The sequence below is a fragment of the Lytechinus variegatus genome, chromosome 10 (genome assembly GCF_018143015.1).
Source record: "Lytechinus variegatus isolate NC3 chromosome 10, Lvar_3.0, whole genome shotgun sequence".
In the NCBI taxonomy this organism is placed as follows: domain Eukaryota; kingdom Metazoa; phylum Echinodermata; class Echinoidea; order Temnopleuroida; family Toxopneustidae; genus Lytechinus; species Lytechinus variegatus.
In genome coordinates, this window is record NC_054749.1 from 15,467,928 (window position 1) to 15,493,680 (window position 25,753).

Genomic DNA, 25,753 nt, shown 5'->3' on the forward strand with positions numbered 1-25,753 from the left:
AAGATTAAAAAAAAAAATAATTTCCCAAGTCTTCCCCTTATCTTATTTTATTCACTCATCTTCCTACTCTTATGCTTGCCTTCCTTCTTTTCTCCTCTCTTTTCCCTTTTTCTTTTTTCCTTCCTTTTTCCTTTTTTTTCTTTTTTTTGCTCCGCCAATAGGGGGGGGGGCCCGGGCCCCTCGGGCCCCCCCTGGATCCGCCTATGACAATGATATATCCACGCACATAGCACAATTCAGAGGGCACAAGGAATTATAGGCTGCAGTTCAGACCACTGGCGTAAATCCCGGGGGATGGGGGGATATATCCCCCCACTTTTCGAGGAGGGGGGATGGCCTGTACAATCACCCCCCCCCCCACTTTTTACGAAAGAAATGAAAAAAAAAAAGATCAAAGAGATAATTGTTTTATTGGTGAAAATTCTTCCTGAAATACCGCTTAACAAATAAAACAATATTACTGAATCAAACAATGCAAATAAAGAGCCAGTTCACCATTTCCAAACGAAATACTTATGTCCTTATTATTACATTGAAGAGAAACCCTCGTTTCTTCTCATTCATCAATGTTGGGGTCTTTGAGAAGGGGTTAAGATGGAATGTCATTTTTTATGTTATCTCTAATAAAACCATTAAACCATCATGGGGTAAAAAAGACAATAATATTGGAGAGGTATATTTGCCATAGACATACAGTGGCGTAACTACGGGGGGATGGGAGCACGTTCCCCCCTCCCCCATCGTCTGACCAAAAAAAACGGGGAAAAGGCGGGAAAGGAGAAAAGAGGGAGAAAGGAAGAGAAACGCAGTGGGAAAAAAGAAAATATTATTCATTAATATCATGGGTGTCGATCACGGGGGGTAGGGGATGGGGGGGATATATCCCCCCAATATTTCAAGTGGGGGGATGGCCTGTATTATCATCCCCCCCCCCAATAATTTAGGGTAGAAAAATTATAATAATGATGATGAAAAATGAAAAGTTTGATCATGATGATTATAGTATGCCATCAATCAGTTTGTTTCCCTCGCAATTTGTGTATATTGTTATTAAATAAAAACATTCTTTTTCAGGACTATTAAACAGATGGGTGGAGGTTCAAGATGAAAAAGAATGAAATGTTTATATATCTGATATTTTTTAACACATGACATAAAAGGACCCCAACGAAAATCAACTTTTGTTGATAGGGTGTTCCATCCCAACAGTGGTGAATAAATTAATTTAAATAAATCATTAACTCAAAAGGGTGGAAAAATAAACGGGAGTAAAAGGGTTGCAAGATAAATAAAGGAATGACGGTAAGCCCGATGGCGCACGAGAAGCCACACAGGTTGTAATTTGTGCTAGTTTTAATTGGTCCGAATCTGCATTTTATCATCATGCATTAAGAAGAATAAAGATATTGCCAGTCAGGTTAGATTTAAGAGAGAAGTTGTATACACATAGGCGTCGATCCTGGGTGGGGGGGGGGGGCAGGGGGTGATCGCCCCACCAATGAAAATATTGGGGGGCAAACATATCGTTTTGCCCCCCCCCCCCCCCAATAATTCCGCATGTGCAACTAAAAAATTAAATAGGATTGTAATGCTACACTGAAATCAGCAAGCGAGATTGAGATACCAACTCGATTTTGATTTAAAATCGTGCTCAAAATGTCTGCTTTTCAGATTGGAATATAAAAATTTTCAGCTCGCGCTTCGCGCTCGCATCATGTACCAAAAACCCATACTTTTCATGATTATATAGGTGAATATAATGTCCCGTTTTCAATTCTAAACCTCAAAAGAACTTTGATTTTGCAATAATCTTTTGTTGGATATATATCTTCCATTAAAGTGTCCTTTTTTCCAGATCAAAATATCAAAATTTTCAGCTCGCGCTCGCATCTATTGTTCTTCTAGATACCTATCTTAATCACTGGTACCAAAAATGCTTAGAATATCAAGCTTTCAGGTCAGAATATAAAGAAATTTCAGCTCGCTCTCTAGTGAGATACATGCATCGACCCTCCTCATGAGTTACTACAAACAAACCTAAACAGGTACATTTTTCCTGTTTTCATGACATACTAAAAAAATTTAGCTCGCGCTTCGCGCTCGCATTGTTGGTGAAGGTGAGGTATGTGTCTCTTTCTCATATATATATATATTGTGATCGAGCGCCTTTGGAACGTTGATTCATAATTTTGGCCCCCCCCCCCCATCTGAAAAATGGATCGACGCCCCTGTGTATACATCATGCTCAATAAACAGATCACTATGTACATGATCCAGTCAATTTTTGTCATTTTTTTCTTGGTATGAGTTTAGAATAGGCTTACTTGTAACACAAATTGAATTTTCAAAAAAATTATACAAGTATAGTACACTACAACAATGAAGGAATTTCCAAGAACACCATGCATATCAACCACTCCCAAATGTCCTAACTTGTGATTCTAGTGGGGGTAATGTTGAAATATCCCCATCCACAAGAACATTTGTGCATAGGCGGCGGAAGCGGGGGGGGGGGACGTGTCCCCCCTAAATTTGAGGAGGGGGGGACGGTCCCCCCTAAATTTGTAGTTGCTGACCTTTTTTTTTTTTTTTTTTTGCTTGTCAATTTATTTTCCTACACGTCCCCCCTATAATTTTTAGGTTGAGAACTTTTTTTTTTTTTTTTTTTTGCTTGTCAATTTTTTTTCTTGGGTTGTCCCCTCCTAAAATTTTTGGCTTCCGCCGCCAATGCATTTGTGTCAATCATCCCCCCCAACCAAGAATACCGATCGACACCCATGTTCATTATAATGTTATATTATGATATAATTACGTTATGTTGCATTACATAAGAAACATTTTTATCATAACTTCATGAAACATAATTTGCCCAGGGCCTACGTCTTCATTGTTCCTGGTGCTCGCATTTTCTGTTTACGAGATATATAATCCCGTTGTACTAAAACATCCCGTTTTCAAGTCAATATAAACCAAATATATTTCCTAGCACTTGAGTTATTATTGTTTTATGTAGTGACATATGCTTCTTTTTAATGACTCAAAAAGTGAATGACCCATGTTAAGGTCTTCGTACATATGAAACATTTCCTGTCCATGATTACGTTCGCATTAATTGGTGAGATATGTCTGCTCTTCATGAATTCCTTAAAATCAGTCCTCAAAATGTCCCTTCTTCTGATCAGAATATAAACAATTTTCAGCTCGCGTTTCGCGCTCGCATCATTTTGTTAATGAAATACGTATGGTCCTAGTTAATTCCTACAAAGAAACCTTAGAATGCGCCACTTCAGGTCTGAATTATCTAAATTTTCAGCTCGCGCTTCGCGCTCGCAATATTTGATTAGTGAGATGGTATGATAATCATGATTGCAATGACTACAAAAAGTGTTTCATGTGTTCAGATGTAATCAGCAAGCGCTTAATTGGCACTCGCATTAGATGACTATGGTGAGATATGCATACTCTTAACGGATTCTTAAAATATATTCCTTTAAATCTCGCTGTTTGGGGTCAAAATATACAAAAACTTCAGCTCGCGCTTCGCGCTCGCATTGTTTCTGTTTCTGTTTAGTGAGACAGGTACCTATCATGATTAAATTTGATTATAAAGTCCCTTTTCAGTTGTAAATATAAAAAAAAATCAGCTCGCGCTTTGCGCTCGCATTATATGATCAGTGAGATGCATATCCCTATAATGACATTGTCAGTATACCTGGCAACTGAGCGCGCTCACTCATGCAGTGATTTAAAAAATTTAGTTGGTGCCCCCCATGCCGTGACCCACGTTACCCCACTGTGGACATATATCAATGACAATTCCTTGCATTTCTAAAAGCATGATTGCAAAAAAAAAATGCCAAAGTATTTCAGTCATCCCCCACCCATCAACACGGATTTACGCCAGTGGTTCAGACCCTTAAATCGAATGAAGGGTTTGCACTAACTATAGAGCTCCCCACCGTCGCCCCTGGCTGCTCTTGCCAGTTATATGCCGAAGCAGACCATTTATATAGCCTGTACGTATGCAAAACTTGATGCAATTCATTCCCTCATTTTCTCCTATGCTTATGTTCACATGAAATCGTAATCAAATTTCAAAACTCGGGCCGATACATAATATTATGGCTTTGAAATAGGCCCAAATAAGTTGCAGCAATGATGATTAGCTTACAAGTATGCTTGTCAATCTACTTTTCCTATTCTTGGAGGAAAACAAATAGAAAAAATAATGTCATTTGATTTACATTGCCAGTGGCGTCTAATTGCCAAAAATTTAGATGGCTGCCAGAAGTCTGGTGGAGCAAAATGTATGTTAAAATAATGCGAGCGAGCGAAGTGAAGCCAATTGAGCTTTTCCATTCAGGATTCTAACAGATTTTGAAAATATATTCAGAAATCACTATACCCTCATTCATTTTTTCTTTCTTTTTCTTGGTCGTGAAACTGGGCCGGGGTGGGGGGCATACCGTCGCCCGATCTGTAGGCCTATTCCTCGATCGTCTGAGCGATAATGACAAAAATGATGAGATCATTTTTTTTTTGCTTTACGTATGAGATCAGTTCAAATCATACAGGGGCGGAACGGTTTCCAAAGGGGGGGGGGCTGACCATGCCAAAAACCACAATTGTATGGTTTTTACGTTTTTGTAAAAAAAAAGGTGGGGTCTGAAGCCCCCCCCCCCCCACTTCCGCGGCCCCTGTATATGATGACAGGAGAGTTTTACTTAGCCTCAGCCCAATCTATAATTGGAAAACATCTGTATAACCTCACTAATGTCCATAAAGTTACAAAATTGCGAGCTAATTCATTAACCAGCTCTTTGGAGGCAGGGCCTGTATATATGGTGCGAACAGATATTTTTTTGTGAGTGATTAGATGTGATATTCATCCGCGTGCTGATTACGTTGAAAGCCAGACCCTACATATAATTGTATGTAAACTAATCACGTCGCAAGTTGATTAAATGACATTCAAGTACCTAACAGTTATTAAAAACAATTAAGTTACGACAGTAATCCTTAAAATTGACATTTTCTCTTTTTTTAAATTCATTTCAAGTCGTAATTTCACTTCGGTCATTATGAAAGCGACTGGACAAAAAAACTACGTATATAATCGATCCCTATTTGTCATGTATCGATCTATCTCTTCCTTTTCTCAACATAATTCCTCCAGTGAGGTTGGTCCCGCAAAATCTTATTAGTTTTACCACGATTTTCTCGTAATAAAAAATGTTTTATGGTAGTAATGATTGATGTAATGGTGTTTTAAATATCATAGAATCACACGAAGTGTAGATTTGTAATGGTAATGAACCATTTTTAGGGGAGGAAACGTAATCGTATATTGTCGAAAAGAATGGCATGCCGTGCCATGTGGCGCGCCCTGAGTGAAGCTGAACTCGTCATGCACGTGGTCAGATGCTGTGTGGTGAAGTGCTGCAGCGCATGCTGTTTGCCATGTACTAAAAAGGAGAGAGAGAGGGTTGGGATAATTACATTTCTACTTAACGTGAGAAATTTATTAACTTTATTATTTCATGGCGGCAGCTCCAAGATAGACCATTATTTACTAATTTAGTGGAATTTAAATGAAACGACAGGGCAGGATGACCAGACGTCCCGTATTTCCCGGGATTGTCCCGTATTTTGCTTCTTTGTCCCGGCGTCCCGACAAACCCTCCCCGGGACGCCTAATTGTCCCGTATTTCAGAATATTGAACAAAATGTATTTAAAAGTGACGAATTTTCAAAATAACCAACAGATGACGAAGCAGAGACAACAATAAAATCGAAATAAACTTTTGCAAGTTCTGCGGTGATTTTCTTGCTAACCCAATACATCGCAAACGAACTGGCCTCCTGCCAATGTGTGGCAAGCTAGTACTAGCTAGGCATGTAGGATCGGAGCAGATTCTCTCCACCAAACATGCCAAAATAATCACAAAATCGGCGGGAAATTTGTATAATTATATTATGGGTTCTCAGATTCCTCTTTCTTTATTTTCTATCATTCTTCATCCTTCTATCCTTCCTGCTTGCCTGTTTTTGTTCCATCTTTATTTCCTATCTGACCCTTTCTCTCTGTGTTCATTTTTCTTTCTTTCCTCCTTTTATTACCCGTCTTCTTTATCAAATTTCCCTTTTTATTTCCTTCATTCTTTCTTTAAACTTTTTTCTTCTCCCCCTCCCTTCCTCTCCTTTTTCTTTTATATAATACAACATGATATATTTTTCATAAATGTAACATTTCTTTCCTCATTTCAACAGTAAGGAAACCACAACGTATTATTACTAGGCAAATCTAATTACCGATACGGAACCTGCATGAGGATATTGACGACAATTCAGTGAATGGAATCAAAACAGAATATATACTTGTATATTTATAACAAAATCGAAAGAAAATAATCATAAAGGGATCATGTGAAGATACGGTATCGGGTGTAGGATTTTAATAATATAGTGTTATAAATATTATGTCAGTCAAATTGATTTAAAAAAAGTCAATCTATTGGTCATCTAACAGTACCGGCATGTATATTGCAATGCAGATTTGATCTCTGCAGCTTTGATTGTAGGCGAGATTAAAAAAACCCTGATTTTACAGAAAAAAGAAAGAAGATTTTGCAAAAAGCGATATCAGAATCTTTCTGTAAATTCATAAAACATGAATTTTCTGCAATTTTACAGTTACTGTTTAAAAAGGGGAAAGGGTGTTTTATTGAAGGAAATTTGTAAGTGAGGTTCCATATACACCAAATACCAATTTGCTATAAGATTACGCTATATCTGGTAAGATTACAGGTGTTCTCGAGACTCTGCTGCAGGAACTTCATTTATTTGAGTGTAGGTCATATTTGCTTAGAATAACATTTCATTTGATTAGTGATTCATGCCAAAAAAAATATTTATCAAAATGCTATTTGTTGTGTAATGAAAAAACATATGCGAATGCTACACTGTTAGAAAAAATAGAAGAAGTTCCTGCAGCAGAGTCTCGAGAACACCTGTAATCTTACCGAATTGCGTAATCTTACAGGAAATTGGTATTTGATGTATGGAATCTTACAAATTTCCTTGAATAAAACACGCTTTTCCCCTTTTTTAAACAGACCTGTTCTGTTAAATTGCAGAAAAATTCTTGTTTTATGAATTTACAGAATGATTATTACGCAATTCGGTAAGATTACAGGTGTTCTCGAGACTCTGCTGCAGGAACTTCTTTTATTTTTTCTGACAGTGTATGAATGCAGAAGAAAAGAATACATTAAATCAAATATATTGATTATTCTGACCTGATGTTGCCATTAGTCTGCCTCTACACTGCCAAAACTCTGGTGTTGATTTAACACCAGCCGGGAATCTATATATGTCCATACCAGGGAAGTGTTAAACAACACCAGTTTAGTTTTGGTCGAACACCAGATATGTGTTTATAATTACAGTCAACACCAATTAGCATTAAAACAGCATCGCTTTTATTCCAAACTGGTGTTGTTTCAATACTTTGGTGTGATTCCGGGCTGGTGTTAAATCAACACCGGAGTTTTTGCAGTGTAACTCCACTATTGGTCTATTTCATTCTGATGATGGATTGATATGGTTCGGATAATCTTTAGTGAAGAACAAATGTGTTCTTCATATTCACGTGTAAACATATTATGGTTAGGAGGCGCGATTGCGATATCTCAGTCGGTATATAGAGCGGGGGTTCGGATTCCGGTGACCCTTTTTATTTCCTTCATTGTTTCTTTCTTTAAACTTTTCTTCTCCCCCTCCCTTCCTCTCCTTTTTCTTTTAATTCTTTCTGTTCTTCCATTATGTTTTCACTCCCTCCTCACTTCACTCTTCCTCCCTTTCTTTCTTTCATTCTTTATTTTATTTTTCCTTCTCATTCTTTCCCTTACTCTTTCTCCCCCCTCCCTTAATTCCTTCCTTCCCTCCTCCCTTACTGTTTTCCTTCTTTCTTTGTTTGCTTCTTTCTTTCAAAGAATGAAGGAAACAATTTTCTTTCCATCATTCTTTCCTCCTCCTTTTTCTTATTTTTTTTCTTTCCTTTATTTTGTCTTTAACACATGTATTTTTCTTCCATTCCTTTCTTTATTTAATTCAAAGAATGACGGAAACTTTTTTCTCTTTATTCTTTCATCATTTTATTCTAATTTTCTTTATATTTTTTTATTTTTTCCTTCATTTTCCCCTTAATTTTTTCTTTCTTCTCAATATATCTCTTTTCTTTCGTCTTTTCTTTCTCTCCTTCATTCTTTCGTTCACGGCCTCGATCCTTTCCAATTCTTTATAATTGTTCACAGGTGTAACACTGTGTAGCCTTCTTGTTGATCTTTTTTGTCGATTGTCCCGTATTTCATTTTGTGAAATCTGGTCACCCTGCGACAGGGCCAGGCCAAGGGCATTGCCCGGGGGGGGGGGGGGGGGGGCAGTCAAATATATTGCTGTAGTGTACACTCGTGAGACCCGAAAAACGTGCTTATAAAATGAAAGGGGTGTTTTTTCAGTTTTGGACGTGGTCCGCATCGATGTGTGGACTCGTTACGGGTAGGCCTATCATAAGTATCATAACACTGATTTTCAAGAAAAAGAGTGGTTTTGAAAAACTGGTCAATGGTCAATTGCAGTGTCAAATGTATTTAGGGTATTTTTTCCCCCAATTTTTTTTTTTTAAGACTAGCTAAACGTGTTTAGGGTAGACTATGATTTTTCCCCGAGGTCATATTTTGGCGACAACATGTTAAGGGACCAAAATGTGTAAATAAAGCCCGCAAAAAACTTGTTTAGCCTTTAGGGGGTTATTTTGCACATAGAGAAAAATTTGTTTAGGGGGTATTTGGAAATAACTTGGTCATGCGTGTGTACAGAAATATATTTGACAAATCTGAAGTTGTTTCCAATTTCATTTTGCCAACACTTTCTCGTCACTTAAGTCTTTCATAAGGCATATTTTCCATGAGTGTGACCCTTTTTTTTACTCAATCTTAGAAAATATTAACAAAAAAACTTCATTGTGCCCCTGTCACGAAGAAATGCCCATTTTCATTGTATCCTTGTATAAAACTGACAATATTCAGGCCTAATTGAGAATTTGAGATACTATTTTCATGCCAGAAAATAATAATTTTAAGTTAATAATAAAATGCAAAATTGTGTCAAATTATTCACAATTATGATTAACGTTAGAATTTAGAGGTCGTATAAAGGCAAAAATTATGCTTCATAAATGCTAAATCTCTTGTATTCTTACTACTAATCCTAAATCAAGTTCAGTTGCAAGTGATTTTGTAACAACTCTTCACTCATAATCAAAATACCTTGTAGTGATGCACATGTTATGCTGTGGTTGTGTGATAAATGGCCAAGGGGGGGGGGAATAAACCACACAAGCTCCCTTGGCTATGCAGTTCCTAATTAAGATACAAAATTATAAACTAATTAAACTTAATATTGATTGATGCCTATTCAGCTTGTAGGTGGGGTGTTCTGAAAAGTGTAATTTCTTGAAGTATGCCAGGACATTGTGGTGCTTGGTGACTCCACAAGCAAAATACGTCGTGTCAAACTTGATTCCAATTTTGCACAATTTTTCTAGAAACAAAAGAAATTTGGATTACCTTTTCAGAGTAAAAATGGTCTTTGATCTTATGAACTTGTAGTCTTGCTACCTTGAAGAAAGTTGCAAACTGCCTACATGTACACATGGTAAAGTATTAGAAGTGGTTTGTGATTCACAAATTTTTGTTAGAAAATCATCAGTTTTCAGAAGCTTTGTGTTTAATTACCATTTTAGAGCTCAAGAAAAGTCCATTTGATAATCTTGTAGGCTGTAGCTATGCTTTGATGAATTGAAGATCGATTTCAGCTCAAATTCAAACTATATAGAGCAATACACTCTGAATTGATGGGTTTGATTAGAAATATCCCATCTGACTGATGCAGAAATGGATATGAATTTTCTGTCAGACTTGTATAGTTTGAAACTACTAGTGAGGCTTGTTTTATTCACATCCATTTTCTTTCATTATCAAAATTCTATGTCTAAGGTTAATCCACTAACATGCCGAAGGTGGTGTGTAGTAAAAACTTTGTGACGCCCCGTCGTCCATTCGAGAAGGAACGCCTTGACCAGGAATTGAAGCTCATTGGAGAGTATGGTCTGCGTAACAAGCGTGAGGTATGGCGTGTGAAGTACACCCTGGCCAAAATCAGGAAGGCCGCTAGAGAGCTGCTTACCAGGGAGGAAAAGGACCAGAAGAGGCTCTTTGAAGGTAAGATGTGATCTAGTACACTGCCCATGTATGATCATTCATCAGCTCCTCTCAATTACATATGTGTGATGTTTATGCTACCATTTTTTTGCAGAAAAGCAGAAGTTTACAATAATATAAATTGAATTTTCTGTCATTGTCAGTTGATATTTCTCTATTTATTCGAATGAAATATTTTGTTAAGGTGGTTTTGACCACTGAATTAATGGCTCTCTCCAAAACATGGGGTTTCATTGAATGGTCTTGATAGCATGAAGTAAGTTGTAATAATGTCAATTCAAAATAGTCAAGGTAAATTCTAACCAATCTCCAGCTCCTTTTTTCCAGAGAAGTGTTCTGGAAAATATATACTCATACAAGGAATCCCAGCCATTTCTTACTTGCTCGCATTTTGCTCATCCAGGTAACGCCCTGTTGCGTCGTCTTGTGCGAATCGGTGTGCTGGATGAGAGCAAGATGAAGCTCGATTACGTCCTCGGTCTGAGAATCGAAGATTTCTTGGAGCGCCGTCTCCAGACCCAAGTCTTCAAGCTTGGACTGGCCAAGAGTATCCATCATGCTCGTGTCCTCATCCGTCAGCGTCACATCCGGTAAGTTTCAACTTGAAATTGAGAGAAAAACTAGAGAAGAAAGAGTACCTTGCCTTAATTTTTCAGCAAATATCTTAGTCCTCAGCCTTCCGGTCACATGATGGGTATTGCATGTGGATACTTAAAAAAAAGTGTTTTTGAAAATCATTGATAGTGTACACTTGTGCTCAAAAGTTAATGAACCCTACCACAAAATGCACTCCTTCAAAGGTGAGTGATGAATGAAGAATACATCACCACAATGTTCTGCGAGCGCAGAGAAACAAATTTTATGGAATGAAATGTGTGACCTTCAGTCCTGACTTCACAGTTAAATAAAGAACTTAAAGAATACAGAACTTGAACATGTTAAATATGTTCATTTTCTGATGGGGCTCACTAACTTATGAGCAACACTGTACCTAGGATTTATTAGGGATGCGATTTTATATTTATGGTAAGATTTTTTCTTTCTTTTTTCTTCTATATACCTGTATGAAATTAATAAATTGGGTTGTGAGATCATAAGTGGAGGGTATTCTGATCATAGTTCAAAGAAAAGAAAGTTAAGATCAAAGAAAACCCTGCAAGCTGGATGGAGATCAAGGGGAAATGATATATATATATATATATATATATGTTTTAATCTGACCAGCCCACTTTGTTATATTGTATTAATTTATTGGGTTCTTTTTTTATCCAGTGCTCTTGGGGGCCATTTGGGGTCAAATTCACCCAGAGCCCCTGTGTTTTCCCTAATGAAGAATTCTGTTTGAATGCTGTAAAAACCTTGCAAGCTGGATGGAGATCAAGGGGAAATGATATATATATATATTTTCTTTAATCTCACCAGCCCACTTTGTTATATCGTATTAATTTATTGGGCTCTTTTTTTATCCAGTGCTCTTGGGGGCCATTTGGGGTCAAATTCACCCAGAGCCCCTGTGTTTTCCCTAATGAAGAATTCTGTTTGAATGCTGTAAAAATCCTGTGTATGGAGTCAACCTCCTGTAAAAAAAAAGAAAAAGAATCAAGACTTAGTAGTGATTGTTTACCAAATGAATGAATTTGAATGTTGAAAATTATTATTCCAGATGAGTATGCAAGTGTTCATTCAGTTTGGCCACTGAGACTTCTGTATGTTGTCTCACGCCAAAGCGCATTCAGAACTGCGTGGCATAATGATCATGATGACCCAGGCATTCATAGCAGACCACTGGAGGTTGCTTGCATACCTCTATGTCTATGACCTACAGAGTGATCTGTGCTTCCGTTCTTTTAAAGACCACTTAATCATGCTTGCCATGGTTAACGTCTTTTTATATTGATGTTGTGTATAGAGGAATTCATTGCAAGGTACATTGTTGTTTGAAAGTTAGCATTAAAATTCATTATAACTAGCCAAGTATCTTCGTTCATCCAATTGATATCTGACCACCTCTCCCATATTGATTTAAATGTAATCCATTCTCAAGGATTTTATGTTGGTCCGTTATGATTTATTGGTAATATCAGATTGTAAACTAACTTAATTGTGAGCATGGTAAGGTCCTTTCAACTGCAAAACTTATGAGGTGCTTTGTCTTACTCTAATGGAGTGTTGCAAGAAACTTGCAATCAATTGTAAGTCAGTTTTAAGTCCCAAAATCAATTTTAAGTCTTTAATTGATTGCAAACTTACTATTGATTACTTGTCTGCTACTTGCATCAAGAAGAATAAATTGATTTGCTCTATTTAAATTTTATTTGTCATTGCAAATATTTTCTTGCAACACACCCTTAATGTGCCAGATAGATTATTCCAATGTCATGAGATTGTCTCGTCAGATTGTGATGTCTAGCAGCATGTTGTGACTTCAAGAGATCCATTTGTCAAATTGTTTCATGACGATTTGACTTATTTGTGAACTAAAACTTTTTTGTTTTATCCCACATTGTTGCTCACCTGCAGTGTCCGCAAACAAGTAGTGAACATCCCCTCGTACATTGTTCGTCTGGACTCACAGAAGCACATCGACTTCTCCCTGCGATCACCGTATGGTGGTGGACGCCCTGGACGTGTCAAGCGCCAGAACATGAAGAAGGGCTCCGGCGGTGGTGGAGGAGATGATGAAGATGAAGATTAAGATGGAGACTGGTAGAGCTTCTCGTCTGTCATGCCTAGATGCACTACAGCATTAAGATCCTGCTGATACATGAACATTTACCATTCAAGGGGCTTCAAAGCCTTACAGTGGACAGTGTGATAGATAGATGCTTTACCAACATCGTCTTCGGAATTCAGAGCAAATAAACATCTTGCTTATCCTGCATATAACCAATTTCGAGTGTCATATTTTACATGAAGTTTATTCCCTTTTGTAAGTGCTTATCCAGTCTGCTTCATGCTATTTCATGGTGAAATCCATTAGGATTTAACAACAGATTTTTTTTAAGTTGAAGGGGAATCCAACCTGAAAGGAAAATTCTTGGGAAAAAAAATCAGAAAAAGCAGGATTGTGAAAGTTTTAATAACATTACAAACAATTTGGAGGTTGGAAAGACTGAAGATAAGGGATTTCGACTTCGTTAAGAAATATCAGATATAATATAGGATATTTATATTGCGCACGTTTCCACCTTGTTAGGTGCTCAAGGCGCTCCTATATTACCCGGCTAAGCTAGGCGTTCAGAGCGCACACAGCTTCTTAAGGAATTACTTCCTACCGGTACCCATTTACCTCACCTGGGTTGAGTGCAGCACATTGTGGATCAGTTTCTTGCTGATATAAACCATTGATAGTCTATTTACGTAGTCTATTGACATTGATAACGTTCTGAATTCTTCAATAGAGCGATGTCATTATATAGGGCCCTGTTGCATAAAAGTTACTATTATGGTAACTTTGCCATCCAATGTTAACTACCATGGTAACAATGCTAATCAGCCAATCAGAATCAAGGATTTCAGGAGTTACAATTGGATGGCAAAGTTACCATAACAGTAACTTGATATGCAACAGTGCCCAGGTGGTCAGAATTGAGTATTTTTCAAATGCCAATGATCCTATCCTAATGGTTTCCATGAAAAACCCCTCTTTACCAATCCAAATTTCCCCTTATGGATAAAGGTGGAGTTGGGAAATGTTTCTAAATTCCTCTCCATGCAAAAAATGAAGCAGACTGGGGTTTTCAAGATACCATGCTAGTTGAGGTAGTGAGATGGATAAAAAGCTTGTGAGTGAAAGAACAAATGGATGATGTTTAGAGTTGGTTGATGAAAATGGCAGAAGGGGTTATCAGAAATCTGTGCAACTTGAGGTAAGGAGAGTGAGATACTGCACATGAGAAAATGAGTGAAAAAAGCTGGTGTGTTTTAAGTATGCAGTGTTCAGACTTCAAGGCAGCATTTCATCACCATTTTTGTCCCGACAAGTCAAATCTGACAACTTTCCATGATTTTGATAAGCTGAGAAGCACTGTTACTGTGGTAACTGGACTTGTCGGATAAAATGTCCAAACGAGTTTTTTTATGGAATTATTCCCAGAAGCTGATTAAGGTCTGGTTGATCAGAGATACATGCAAGTTGAGGTATATGAAGTTCAAGAGGAATGAAGAGGACTATATGGGCGTGGCAGTGTTGTACGCTGTTCAGAAGTTGTGAACGAAAGTGGCTTATGTTTGTACTACACCAAGTATTCAAATGATGCATGGCCGTCTTGTTAAACTATTAATTTTTAATTTTGATTTGAATTTATGTACTATGAAATAAAAAAATAGGCAATAGGTATAATCAGTAATAAGTTATGAGAAGTGGGTATGGGGGGGTGGTGGGGGTGTCACAAAAGGTCTCTTCCAAAATGGTCTATTCTCATTTTGTCTATTAAGAGCTGAAGAAGCGTCCCGGATCGGACGTGAAACTGTTCTCTGGTTCAATCAAAGTCAGTCCAGATGAAAAGATTAATTTTTCCATTGTAATAACCTTTAGGTCTAATTACCACTACTGACTGGTAGTCTATTAATGTTTTCCATAGCCTTGATTCCCATTTATTATTCATCTTATAGCCACTGACACCATTTAGTCTGTATTAATGAACTACATGTATTTGTGAATGAAATTTTCATTTTACAAAGTAAAACAAGTGGAAATTAGACTGGGCATTAGATTAAATGAGAATTGGATTAGGTGGCATTAGATCAAGTAGACCAAACAACAATTACAACAAATTTGACCATCACACCAAAAGGATTATCTAAATTTAGAGTACAATTATTCAAGGATATATTATACATTTGAATTTTCCTGTACATTGAAAGAGCAGCACCTAATTATAAATACATGGATCCCTGATGCCAAAGTGATTTAGGTCTTAACCATTACATGTATTCCTTCAATAAAACATTCAATAGAGAACTTTACACAGGATTTTAAAAAATGGGTAAATAGGAAATATACAGAGATACATATTCACATTAATTTGAATATAGAAATTAGGGCACATCCCTTTATAAATTTTGATCAAACTTGAATCATGGTCCCTGGGCCATCCTGACACGCCTCTTTGTTATCAAATAGGGAAATTATCCCCGCCTCCCCCGGGCACTAGCGTACCTAAGGGGGACATACCCCTGACCAGTCACAACCGATCCAGGGGCAGTGCCCCCCCCCTTTTGTGTTGTAAAACTGCAAAACAGACGTGTGAAACCTCTGGAACTTGAAGATAATTTTTTTTGCTTGTCAAATATTTTTCACGGAAAAATTCATATCCTCCAAAAATAATTGCCCCTGTTTTGAAAAATCCTGGGTACGCCGCTTCCCCCGGGGCCCCATCCTCGCAATAAAGGGGTTCATTGCATTGCCTTAGCCAATTAGACTAGTAATTGGATATAATTATTAAGCCATAGGTCAACCCCATTGGGTCATTAAGGCTGAAAAGCGCAGTGTGTTTTACTTAATAAAACATATCTTTGTCAAATTAAAGGGGAAGTTCACCCTGACAGAAAGTTTATTTTTTAAAAAGCAGAAAAACAAAGAAAACTGACAAATATCCATATAAGATGAGAAAGTTATTAGAATTTTAATCACCGGGTATTTGATTTGTGACGTCATATGCGAGCAGCTGTCCTACATATTGTATGGTAAAAAAATGCAATGTCATTTTCTCAGAATATTGTTTGTTTGTTTGTTTGTATTTATTTCCATATAAAAAGATAAAATATATACATGATCTATTTAACATAACATACAGATGGAGGATGGCCCATTTCAGCGGTATCAATAAGATACCACTGTTCTTCCATGGGGTCCTTAAAACATAAATACATGCAAAAAAAAAAAATATTGACAATGTTCTTTTTACTGCACCTTCAAGTATTATATTAGACAAATCATTTCCCACCTGGAATGGATACAGGCAAAAAATTTGACAAGCCAAAAAAATAAAAGGTTATCAACCAAAATATAAAAAAAATTGACAAAAAAAAATTGGCGGGGCTAACCTACAAAAATCACAATTTGATGAACGTTTCTACGTTTTGAACATGCTTAAAAATTGCTAATTGCTCTCTGAAATTGTTAATTGCTCTCTGAAAAACAAGCTGTTTATGATAGTAGGTGAATGAGCATAGTTACCCCCATTGGCGGCGGAAGCAAAAAATTTTAGGAGGGGACAACCAAAATTTTTTTGACAAGCCCAAAAAAATTTAAAAAAAAAAGGTTCTCAACCCAAAAATTTTAGGGAGGGCGTAGGAAAATGAATTGACAGCAAAAAAAAAAAAAAAAAAAAAAAGGTCATCAACTACAAATTTAGGAGGGACCGTCCCCCCTTCCCCAAATTTAGGGGGGACACGTCCCCCCTGTCCCCCCCCCCCCCCCCCCCCCGCTTCCGCCGCCTATGGTTACCCCCCCCCCCCTCCTTTTTTTCTGTACCATTCCCATATTGATCGATCGACCGGGCGTAAACGTGACGTCATTAGTAAATACACGCTGGATGAATGAAAGAAAATGGCGACACATGTTTCTCCACAATAGTTGTCGGTAGATCACAAAACTCCCTGCTAAAACCACTTTATGAAAGTTTTGCCACGTGTTCTGCCTGATCATAAGAAAGTATTTACAACGTTCCATCACATTTTGCCGCTCATATCTTCTCTGAGGCTTCTACTTTCGCAAGAACAACTAAAACATCGAAAATGTACGAGGACATCACTGAATCTGAGGAGAGCGATCTGTGTGACTGGCAGTTACCGCTTGCATACATGAAGAAACGGCACACTGACCCGATTGAAGGAAGCAAAACAGAAACACAAACATGGCGAATGAAAGAACGGGTACGTATTTCCATTTTCTTTTTCTGTACTAACTTAGGCCCCTGCTAAATTAAATTTCCGTGTTGATGCAGATATCTGCTTTCATTCAATGACACGGTATAGCAGAAATAATGAGCAGTGATTACGGTATGTGGTGTTTATCTAACTTACTAATACTAGGCCTAGATTAAATAAGGCAGCTAAATTTAAAAGAAAAATTATAATTCAAATCATGATTTTCATACTCGTGAATTTCTCTGTTTCTTGGATCATTATCAAGATGAGAGAATACTGACGTTTTGTATAATTCCCAATTTGTATTGAATAAAGACAAGTGATAATTTTCAGTTAAAAGGTATTGTCTATTGATGAAATAATTCCCCTGAACAGAATTGCAGATGCAGTTTCAAAATTAATCTGTAAATGTTAAAGACAGAGTAAAAGTGGTTATTAATCATGTTAATTTAGTCAGTATGAACTTAAAACGTTAGGAGAATTAATTAGCATAATCAGATCATAATAATGACTTTAACGTACCCATGAAATAAAGTTATTGAAAAATAAAAGAAACAAGTATCTCATTCCACAGTTTTAGACCATTTCCCAGGCCTGAGCCTAGATAGATATACATGTGGCCCTAATATAAGTAAAAGAAATCTAGTATCTAACGTTCAGGAAAATTTTCTAAAACTATTAAAAAAAGTGAATTTTGAGTAAAAGAATCAAACACAGGTAGATCTATGGCTTGAAAAAATGCATAAAAAGCATTGCTTTCCTGGTTCAGATTGATACTGTTGAGTGTTTCATAAATTATGAAAAAGATATGTTCTGAGTTCTGACTGACAAAATGGTGGGAAAAGGGTAGACCCTCTATTTTCTGGAGTTAATTCACTTGCCAGCATAGAGAGTTAGAGTATGTTTTTCTACAACCTGGATTTCCAGCTATTGGTATGTTTTTTATCAGCTTGGCTGAAATTCTCTGCACTTTGCAAATCATTGGGTAATTAATAAGAGGTAATCAAGAGGTTAAAGCTTGCTGACCTTTTATGCATTTTGATATTTTGGGGACTTTTCCATCTGGGTATCATACATTTTTATGTTACAAAACGCAAATCATCCAAGGCCAATATCGGGGGGGGGGGGGGGGGGGGGGGGGGGGGGTCCAAGGCATTGAAGGCCTTGGATAATAAAGCAGGGACCTGTTTCATGAAGGACTTACAACTTTAGTAACTTTGCCATAATGGCAACTACCATGGCAACAGGCCTCGGCAGCCAATTATAATCAAGGTTTCCATGGTAGTTGCCATAATGACAAAGTCACAACAGTTGCAAGGCTTTATGAAATGGGTCCCAGGCCTCAACCCTGCCTCAACTTTAGCAGTGGCCCAGTGTTTTTCTATTGTCTTAGGGCCACCAAATATACATGAAATTAATGAGTTTGGTGGACTGACCTGGCCACCAGGAAAAGTTAGTGTGGAGCCTTGTGTAAGAGTGTAAAATTCACTCCTGTAGTGATGCATATACAATGTATGTGACTGAGAAGGTACCATTTATGATGCATTTAAATAGAGATGGTAGCCTAACCTTTGGTATGTGTACAGCTGTCTATGCTGTACTGTCCATGATGGAGTTAACCCCCCCCCCCCTTTATAATGTAATTTTATACTCGTATGTAAAATTGTCAAGGTGTGTTCAGAATTGTACTTTCCACAAAATTGAACTCCTTCCAAAGTATTAAATTAATACTTTGGAAGGAGTTCATACTCTGCATTTAATTGTGTGAAAAAATTATAGTTCACAGTATGAACAATGCATGCAAAGATAATCTGGGAAATAATACTTAAAATAATTTTTGTCTCACCTGCATAGCAGAGTGAGACTATAGGCGCCGCTTTTCCGTTGGCGGCGTCGGCGTCAACATCAAATCTTAACCTGAGGTTAAGTTTTTGAAATGACATCATAACTTAGAAAGTATATGGACCTAGTTCATGAAACTTGGCCATAAGGTTAATCAAGTATTACTGAGCATCCTATTAGAGTTTCATGTCACATGACCAAGGTCAAAGGTCATTTATGGTCATTGAACTTAACCATGTTGGGGGAATCAACATCAAATCTTAACCTGAGGTTAAGTTTTTGAAATGACATAACTTAGTAGAAAGTATATGGACCTAGTTCATGAAACTTGGCCATAAGGTTAATCAAGTATTACTGAACATCCTATTTGAGTTTCATGTCACATGACCAAGGTCAAAGGTCATTTAGGGTCAATGAACTTAGACCATGTTGGGGGAATCAACATTGAAATCTTAACCTGTGGTTAAGGTTTTGAAATGTCATCATAACTTAGAAAATATATGGACCTAGTTCATTAAACTTGGACATAAGCTTAATCAAGTATCACCAAACATCCTGCTTGAGTTTCACGTCACATGACCAAGGTCAAAGGTCATTTAGGGTCAATGAACTTTGGCCGATTTGGGTGTATCTGTTGAATTACAATCAAAACTTTAAAAGTTTTTGGATCTGATTCATGAAACTTGGACATAATAGTAATCAAGTATCACTGAACATCCTGTGCAAGTTTCAGGTCACATGATCAAGGTCAAAGGTCATTTAGGGTCAATGAACTTTGCCCCAATTGGGGATATTTGGGTCAATCCACGTCAAATCAACCAATTTTCAGACAATTTGTCACCCGACCCCCTTCGATTTTCTTTAAACTCGCACCAAATGTTCCCCCAAATGTCTGACGGAAAAATCTGAAATATTTTGCCCCAAGGTCAAACGGTTGCTAAGATACGGCCTCCCTTAGCAACCAATGCGTGGCCTCACAACCAAGTTTTAAAAAAATTTGCTATTTTTGATCGACTGCTGCAACCAAGTTTGATGAGGTAGAGTGCTTATTTTCTGGAAATTGGAAGAACTTTTTAGTCTTAACATGCACAGTATATTACGGCACGGATCTGACCAGCCGTTATTGCGCACGAGGTCGCCGAAAATGGTGTTAAGCATCCAAGTCAGTGATTTCGGGTGCATGTTTGGAAGCTCATAACTTCCAAATTCAATTAGCTTCTAGCCCAATATCATGCATATTTGAAGACTATCACTTGCTCAACAGACCTACAAAAAATTGGCCCAAACGTGCTCGTCGATTTCTTGTAGGGCGCCCTCAAAGTTGGATTTTTTCTAAAAGTTGCCAAGTTCAAGGTCACGGATCACCCCTCGTCCCATCGAGGAACAACACCAATTTCTGTATACTGATAGACAATTACCTATATTTTCATGGGATACTTAAAATTTTTTGTGACCGAAATGTTTAATAGCTCGTTTACGCATTCGAAAATGGTCGTAAACACCCCAAAACCAATGCAAAACGATACATACAGGTTTATCAGCACACTTCACATTGCAATAAATCAGAAATGAAAAGCCAACAAACACTGGTATTGTCTGTAATGGTAGTCTGTAATTAGTACTAAAAGGATATGCATCACAAATAGTTTGACTTATTGGCAATGACCTTGAAAAATACAACTGAAAATCATTATAAACAATAAATCAGGTCAATTTTCTGTGATTATAGGGCACTAAACTGTATTTACACGTACTTTCACTTGTGTGTCATTTCAAAACAAATGATGATTTTAAGCTGATAATTGCAAATCCTGTTCCTTTCAGGTTGTATTTTAATATCCAAATAATACATAAAGTCACATCTTTTGACCTTGACATTGATCTAAAAATATAGCTGAAAATGCCTTAAAATTAGCATATTCACAAACCCGTGAGTTTTACAACACATTTCAGAATTGATTTTCTCACAGACTAAAAGCCTGATCATGTTGATATTTGCAGTACTGGTAGTCCATAATGAGTACTTGGATGATCTTTTATCAATTCATTCTTTTTCACACCACAATGACCTTGAAAAAATGGCTGAAATTCACCCAAAATCTTTAATCCGCCAATATCCCACCATAAAAGGTTGTTTACACCGACTTTCACTTATGTGTCATTTCAACACAAATGATGATTTTAGGCTGATAATTGCAAATCTTGTTCCTTTTAGGTTGTATTTTAATATCCAAATGATACATAAAGTCACATCTTTATCTTTTGACCTTGACATTGATCTAAAAATAGCTGTATATGCCTTAAAATTAGCATATTTACAACACCCGTGAGTTTTACAACACATTTCAGAATTGATTTTCTCGCAGACTAAAAGCCTGATCATGCTGATATTTGCAGTATTGGTAGTCCATAATGAGTACTTGGATGATCTAATATTAATTAATTTTTTTTTACAACACAATGACCTTGAAAACATGGCTGAAATTCACCCAAAATCTTTAATCCACCAATATCCCATCGTTAAAGGTTGTTTACACCAACTTTCACTTATGTGTCATTTCAACACAAAATAATGATGATTTTAAGCTGATAATTGCAAATCTTATTCCTTTGAGGTTGTATTTTAATATCCAAATAATACGTCAGTCACAGGCTTTTAGTCTGTGAGAAAATCAATTCTGAAATGTGTTGTAAAACTCACGGGTTTGTGAATATGCTAATTTTAAGGCATTTTCAGCTATATTTTTAGATCAATGTCAAGGTCAAAAGATGTGACTTTATGTATTATTTGGATATTAAAATACAACCTGAAAGGAATAAGATTTGCAATTATCAGCTTGAAATCATCATTTGTGTTGAAATGACACATAAAGTCGGTGTAAACAACCTTTAATGGTGGGATATTGGCAGATTAAAGATTTTGGGTGAATTTCAGCCATCTTTTCAAGGTCATTGTGTTGTAAAAAAAAATTAATTAATATTAGATCATCCAAGTACTCATTATGGACTACCAATACTGCAAATATCAGCATGATCAGGCTTTTAGTCTGCGAGAAAATCAATTCTGAAATGTGTTGTAAAACTCACGGGTGTTGTAAATATGCTAATTTTAAGGCATATACAGCTATTTTTAGATCAATGTCAAGGTCAAAAGACAAAGATGTGACTTTATGTATTATTTGGATATTAAAATACAACCTAAAAGGAACAAGATTTGCAATTATCAGCCTAAAATCATCATTTGTGTTGAAATGACACTTAAGTGAAAGTCGGTGTAAACAACCTTTAATGGTGGGATATTGGCGGATTAAAGATTTTGGGTAAATTTCAGCCATTTTTTCAAGGTCATTGCGGTGTGAAAAAGAATGAATTAATAAAAGATCATCCAAGTACTCATTATGGACTACCAGTACTGCAAATATCAACATGATCAGGCTTTTAGTCTGTAAGAAAATCAATTCTGAAATGTGTTGTAAAACTCACGGGTGTTGTGAATATGCTAATTTTAAGGCATTTTCAGCTATTTTTAGATCAATGTCAAGGTCAATAGATAAAGATGTGACTTTATGTATTATTTGGATATTAAAATACAACCTGAAAGGAACAGGATTTGCAATTATCAGCTTAAAATCATCATTTGTTTTGAAATGACACACAAGTGAAAGTACGTGTAAATACAGTTTAGTGCCCTATAATCACAGAAAATTGACCTGATTTATTGTTTATAATGATTTTCAGTTGTATTTTTCAAGGTCATTGCCAATAAGTCAAACTATTTGTGATGCATATCCTTTTAGTACTAATTACAGACTACCATTACAGACAATACCAGTGTTTGTTGGCTTTTCATTTCTGATTTATTGCAATGTGAAGTGTGCTGATAAACCTGTATGTATCGTTTTGCATTGGTTTTGGGGTGTTTACGACCATTTTCGAATGCGTAAACGAGCTATTAAACATTTCGGTCACAAAAAATTTTAAGTATCCCATGAAAATACAGGTAATTGTCTATCAGTATACAGAAATTGGTGTTTTTCCTCGATGGGACGAGGGGTGATCCGTGACCTTGAACTTGGCAACTTTTAGAAAAAATCCAACTTTGAGGGCGCCCTACAAGAAATCGACGAGCACGTTTGGGCCAATTTTTTGTAGGTCTGTTGAGCAAGTGATAGTCTTCAAATATGCATGATATTGGGCTAGAAGCTAATTGAATTTGGAAGTTATGAGCTTCCAAACATGCACCCGAAATCACTGACTTGGATGCTTAACACCATTTTCGGCGACCTCGTGCGCAATAACGGCTGGTCAGATCCGTGCCGTAATATACTGTGCATATTAAGACTAAAAAGTTCTTCCAATTTCCAGAAAATAAGCACTCTACCTCATCAAACTTGGTTGCAGCAGTCGATCAAAAATAGCAAATTTTTTTAAAACTTGGTTGTTTGGCCACGCATTGGTTGCTAAGGGAGGCCGTATCTTAGCAACCGTTTGACCTTGGGGAAAAATATTTCAGATTTTTCCGTCAGACACTTGGGGGAACATTTGGTGCGAGTTTAAAGAAAATCGAAGGGGGTCGGGTGACAAGCATTTGTTGATTTGACATGGATTGACCCATTTGTTGAATTACCACCATAACTTTGTAAAGTACATGTATGTTGGTCTAGTTCATAAAACCTGGACATAAGAGTAATCTAGTATCACTGAACATTCTGTGTGCATTTTAGGTCACATGACCAAGGTCAAAGGTCAATGAACTTTGGCCATAATGGGGGTATCTGTTGAATTACCATCATAACTTTGCAAATTTATTGATCTGACTTTTGAAACTTGGACATAAGAGTAATCAAGTATCACTGAATATCCTGTGCATGATTCGGGTCACATGATCAAGGTCGAAGGTCATGTGAGGTCAATGAACTTTGGCCACATTGGGGGTATTTGTTGAATTACCATCCTATCTCTTTAAGTGTATTGGTCTAGTTCATAAAACGTGGAAATAAGAGTAACCAAGTATCACTGAACATCTTGTGTGAGTTATAGTAGTCTTCAAAGTCAGCACTGCTGCTATGTTGAACTGCGTGATGCAGGTGAGACGGCCAGAGGCATTCCACTTGTTGACCTTATGACCTGGTTTTACCCACCAAACGAGCCCTTTTGATGATTTCCTTTAAAAAAAAACACACACACACAAAAGCACTTGCAGTATAGAGAAGATGTTTGAGTCGGGGTCCACAAAAGTGTTAAATACTATGGGAGATAATTATTGGGCTCAGAAATCATCATCTGTACTTTAATCATTTGAAGATACTTTAGAATCTTAGTTGATAAGAAATTCAAATTGATAATTGGAGCAAGCAAATATAAGTTCAAAGTTCTCAAAACAAGTCATCGATGTTGCAATTGTAGTCATTGAGAAAATGAAAATGTTGATAACAAAATTTGTTTCACATGCATGCACATGTGCCATAATGTAATTTCAAAATGTTTTCAGAGCAAAGTTGCAATTTTTCTTAGATCTTGTAAGTCGCAAAAGAAATGAGCCCCCATAAAACCCATTATGTTCAGTACAATGCACAGAGTATGCAATACATCTGTTATGTAAAAAAAACGATGCCCTCTCACTCATATTTCCACCCAAGTGTCTCCCCTCCCCTTCCTTTAGTTGAAATCTAGCCTATGTTCTAAATAGAGGGAGCCAAATTGTGGTTATGTTCAAAATGAAGATTGAATATTTCTTGATTAATTTCATTCCAATAAAAGGCTGTACAGTACTGTTTGTTTTTCATGTATCCAGAGGAGGATTGCAATAATGCTTTACTGTAGTGTAGATTGATCTCAAGGTTTGTGTGTGTGTGGGGGGGGTTTGACATTTGATTTAATATACCAAACCCTATCACTAATTAATCTTTGTTGTACATATGTGTCATTATATTGCACCCCCTCCCTTTTACCCATTATAAGACCCGATACATGTTTGTAAATCTTAAGAATGAATTATTTACTGATTATGCAAAAGTGTGAAGGGAAGGAATTATATCTTTAAAAAAAAGAGCTTCAGTATTGTGAATTTAATCATGAAAGATGATCTCTGTGCATGTCAACCTCATGTATTACTCGTGGGAAAAAAGACTATTAACTCTTTACTGAAGGAGCTTCCTGACAAAATTTATTCCTACACTTTTATCACAGTCTGACAGGCATTTCATATGTTCACACATAATATGACTATGTAGGCCTACAGTTTATATTCAAGATTAACTGCCCAGTTGAAAAGATTATCTGCCCAGTTGAAAAGATCATCAGAAGATATTGAGACAATCATATCTAGAAAGATGATCTACATGTACATGTAGGTGTATATAGGACCATTGTTTTCTGTTTACATATGACCAGTCTTCCTTCCTATACACCTTGATGGTTTCCTGATTATGTATCATCATCAATTGTTCGCTCTTTCTCTTTTCAAAGCAAACTGGACCCATTCACTTAAAGTTTGATTGATAAATGTAGGGCTATTTTTACGGTTGATTCATTTGATCATTACATACATGTATGTTTTCCTTGATGACTTTTTGACCATACATACCTTCATTATCATTTGTTTTCTGTTTTCAAAGGAAACTGGACCCGTTAACATAAAGCTTAGTGATAGATTATTTATATAGGTCTGTCTGATTTTATGATTGATTTAATTGATTATTATATTCAATCATAATATAAAACAAATGTATGGTCAATGATTAAGCTCTGTGGGG

General features: G+C 36.7%; 2 protein-coding genes across 8 annotated transcripts in view; both read left to right on the forward strand.

Moving 5' to 3' along the window:
• Window positions 1-5,127: 5,127 nt before the first annotated feature.
• On the forward strand, window positions 5,128-13,153 carry LOC121422800 (40S ribosomal protein S9). The gene is made up of 4 exons (XM_041618004.1): window positions 5,128-5,180; window positions 10,059-10,283; window positions 10,687-10,873; window positions 12,804-13,153. The coding sequence occupies exons 2-4, from the start codon at window positions 10,073-10,075 to the stop codon at window positions 12,976-12,978; spliced, it is 573 nt and encodes a 190-aa protein (XP_041473938.1). The 5' UTR covers window positions 5,128-5,180; window positions 10,059-10,072; the 3' UTR covers window positions 12,979-13,153.
• A 3,651-nt stretch (window positions 13,154-16,804) lies between these two features.
• LOC121423165 (regulatory-associated protein of mTOR-like) overlaps window positions 16,805-25,753 on the forward strand; it is a 63,570-nt gene continuing 54,621 nt past the window's right edge. For all 7 annotated transcript variants that reach the window (XM_041618471.1, XM_041618472.1, XM_041618475.1 and 4 more), the window contains exon 1: window positions 16,805-17,162. In XM_041618471.1, coding sequence (XP_041474405.1) covers window positions 17,025-17,162 — 138 coding nt within the window. In that variant the 5' untranslated portion in view covers window positions 16,805-17,024. The remainder of the gene's footprint in view (window positions 17,163-25,753) is intronic.

Coding starts and splice junctions, on each gene's coding strand:
- LOC121422800 (XM_041618004.1), top strand. CDS start 10,073: ATGCCGAAGGTGGTGTGTAGTAAAAACTTTGTGACGCCCCGTCGTCCA. Junction 10,284..10,686: donor CCAGAAGAGGCTCTTTGAAG/GTAAGATGTGAT, acceptor TTGCTCATCCAG/GTAACGCCCTGTTGCGTCGT. Junction 10,874..12,803: donor ATCCGTCAGCGTCACATCCG/GTAAGTTTCAAC, acceptor GCTCACCTGCAG/TGTCCGCAAACAAGTAGTGA.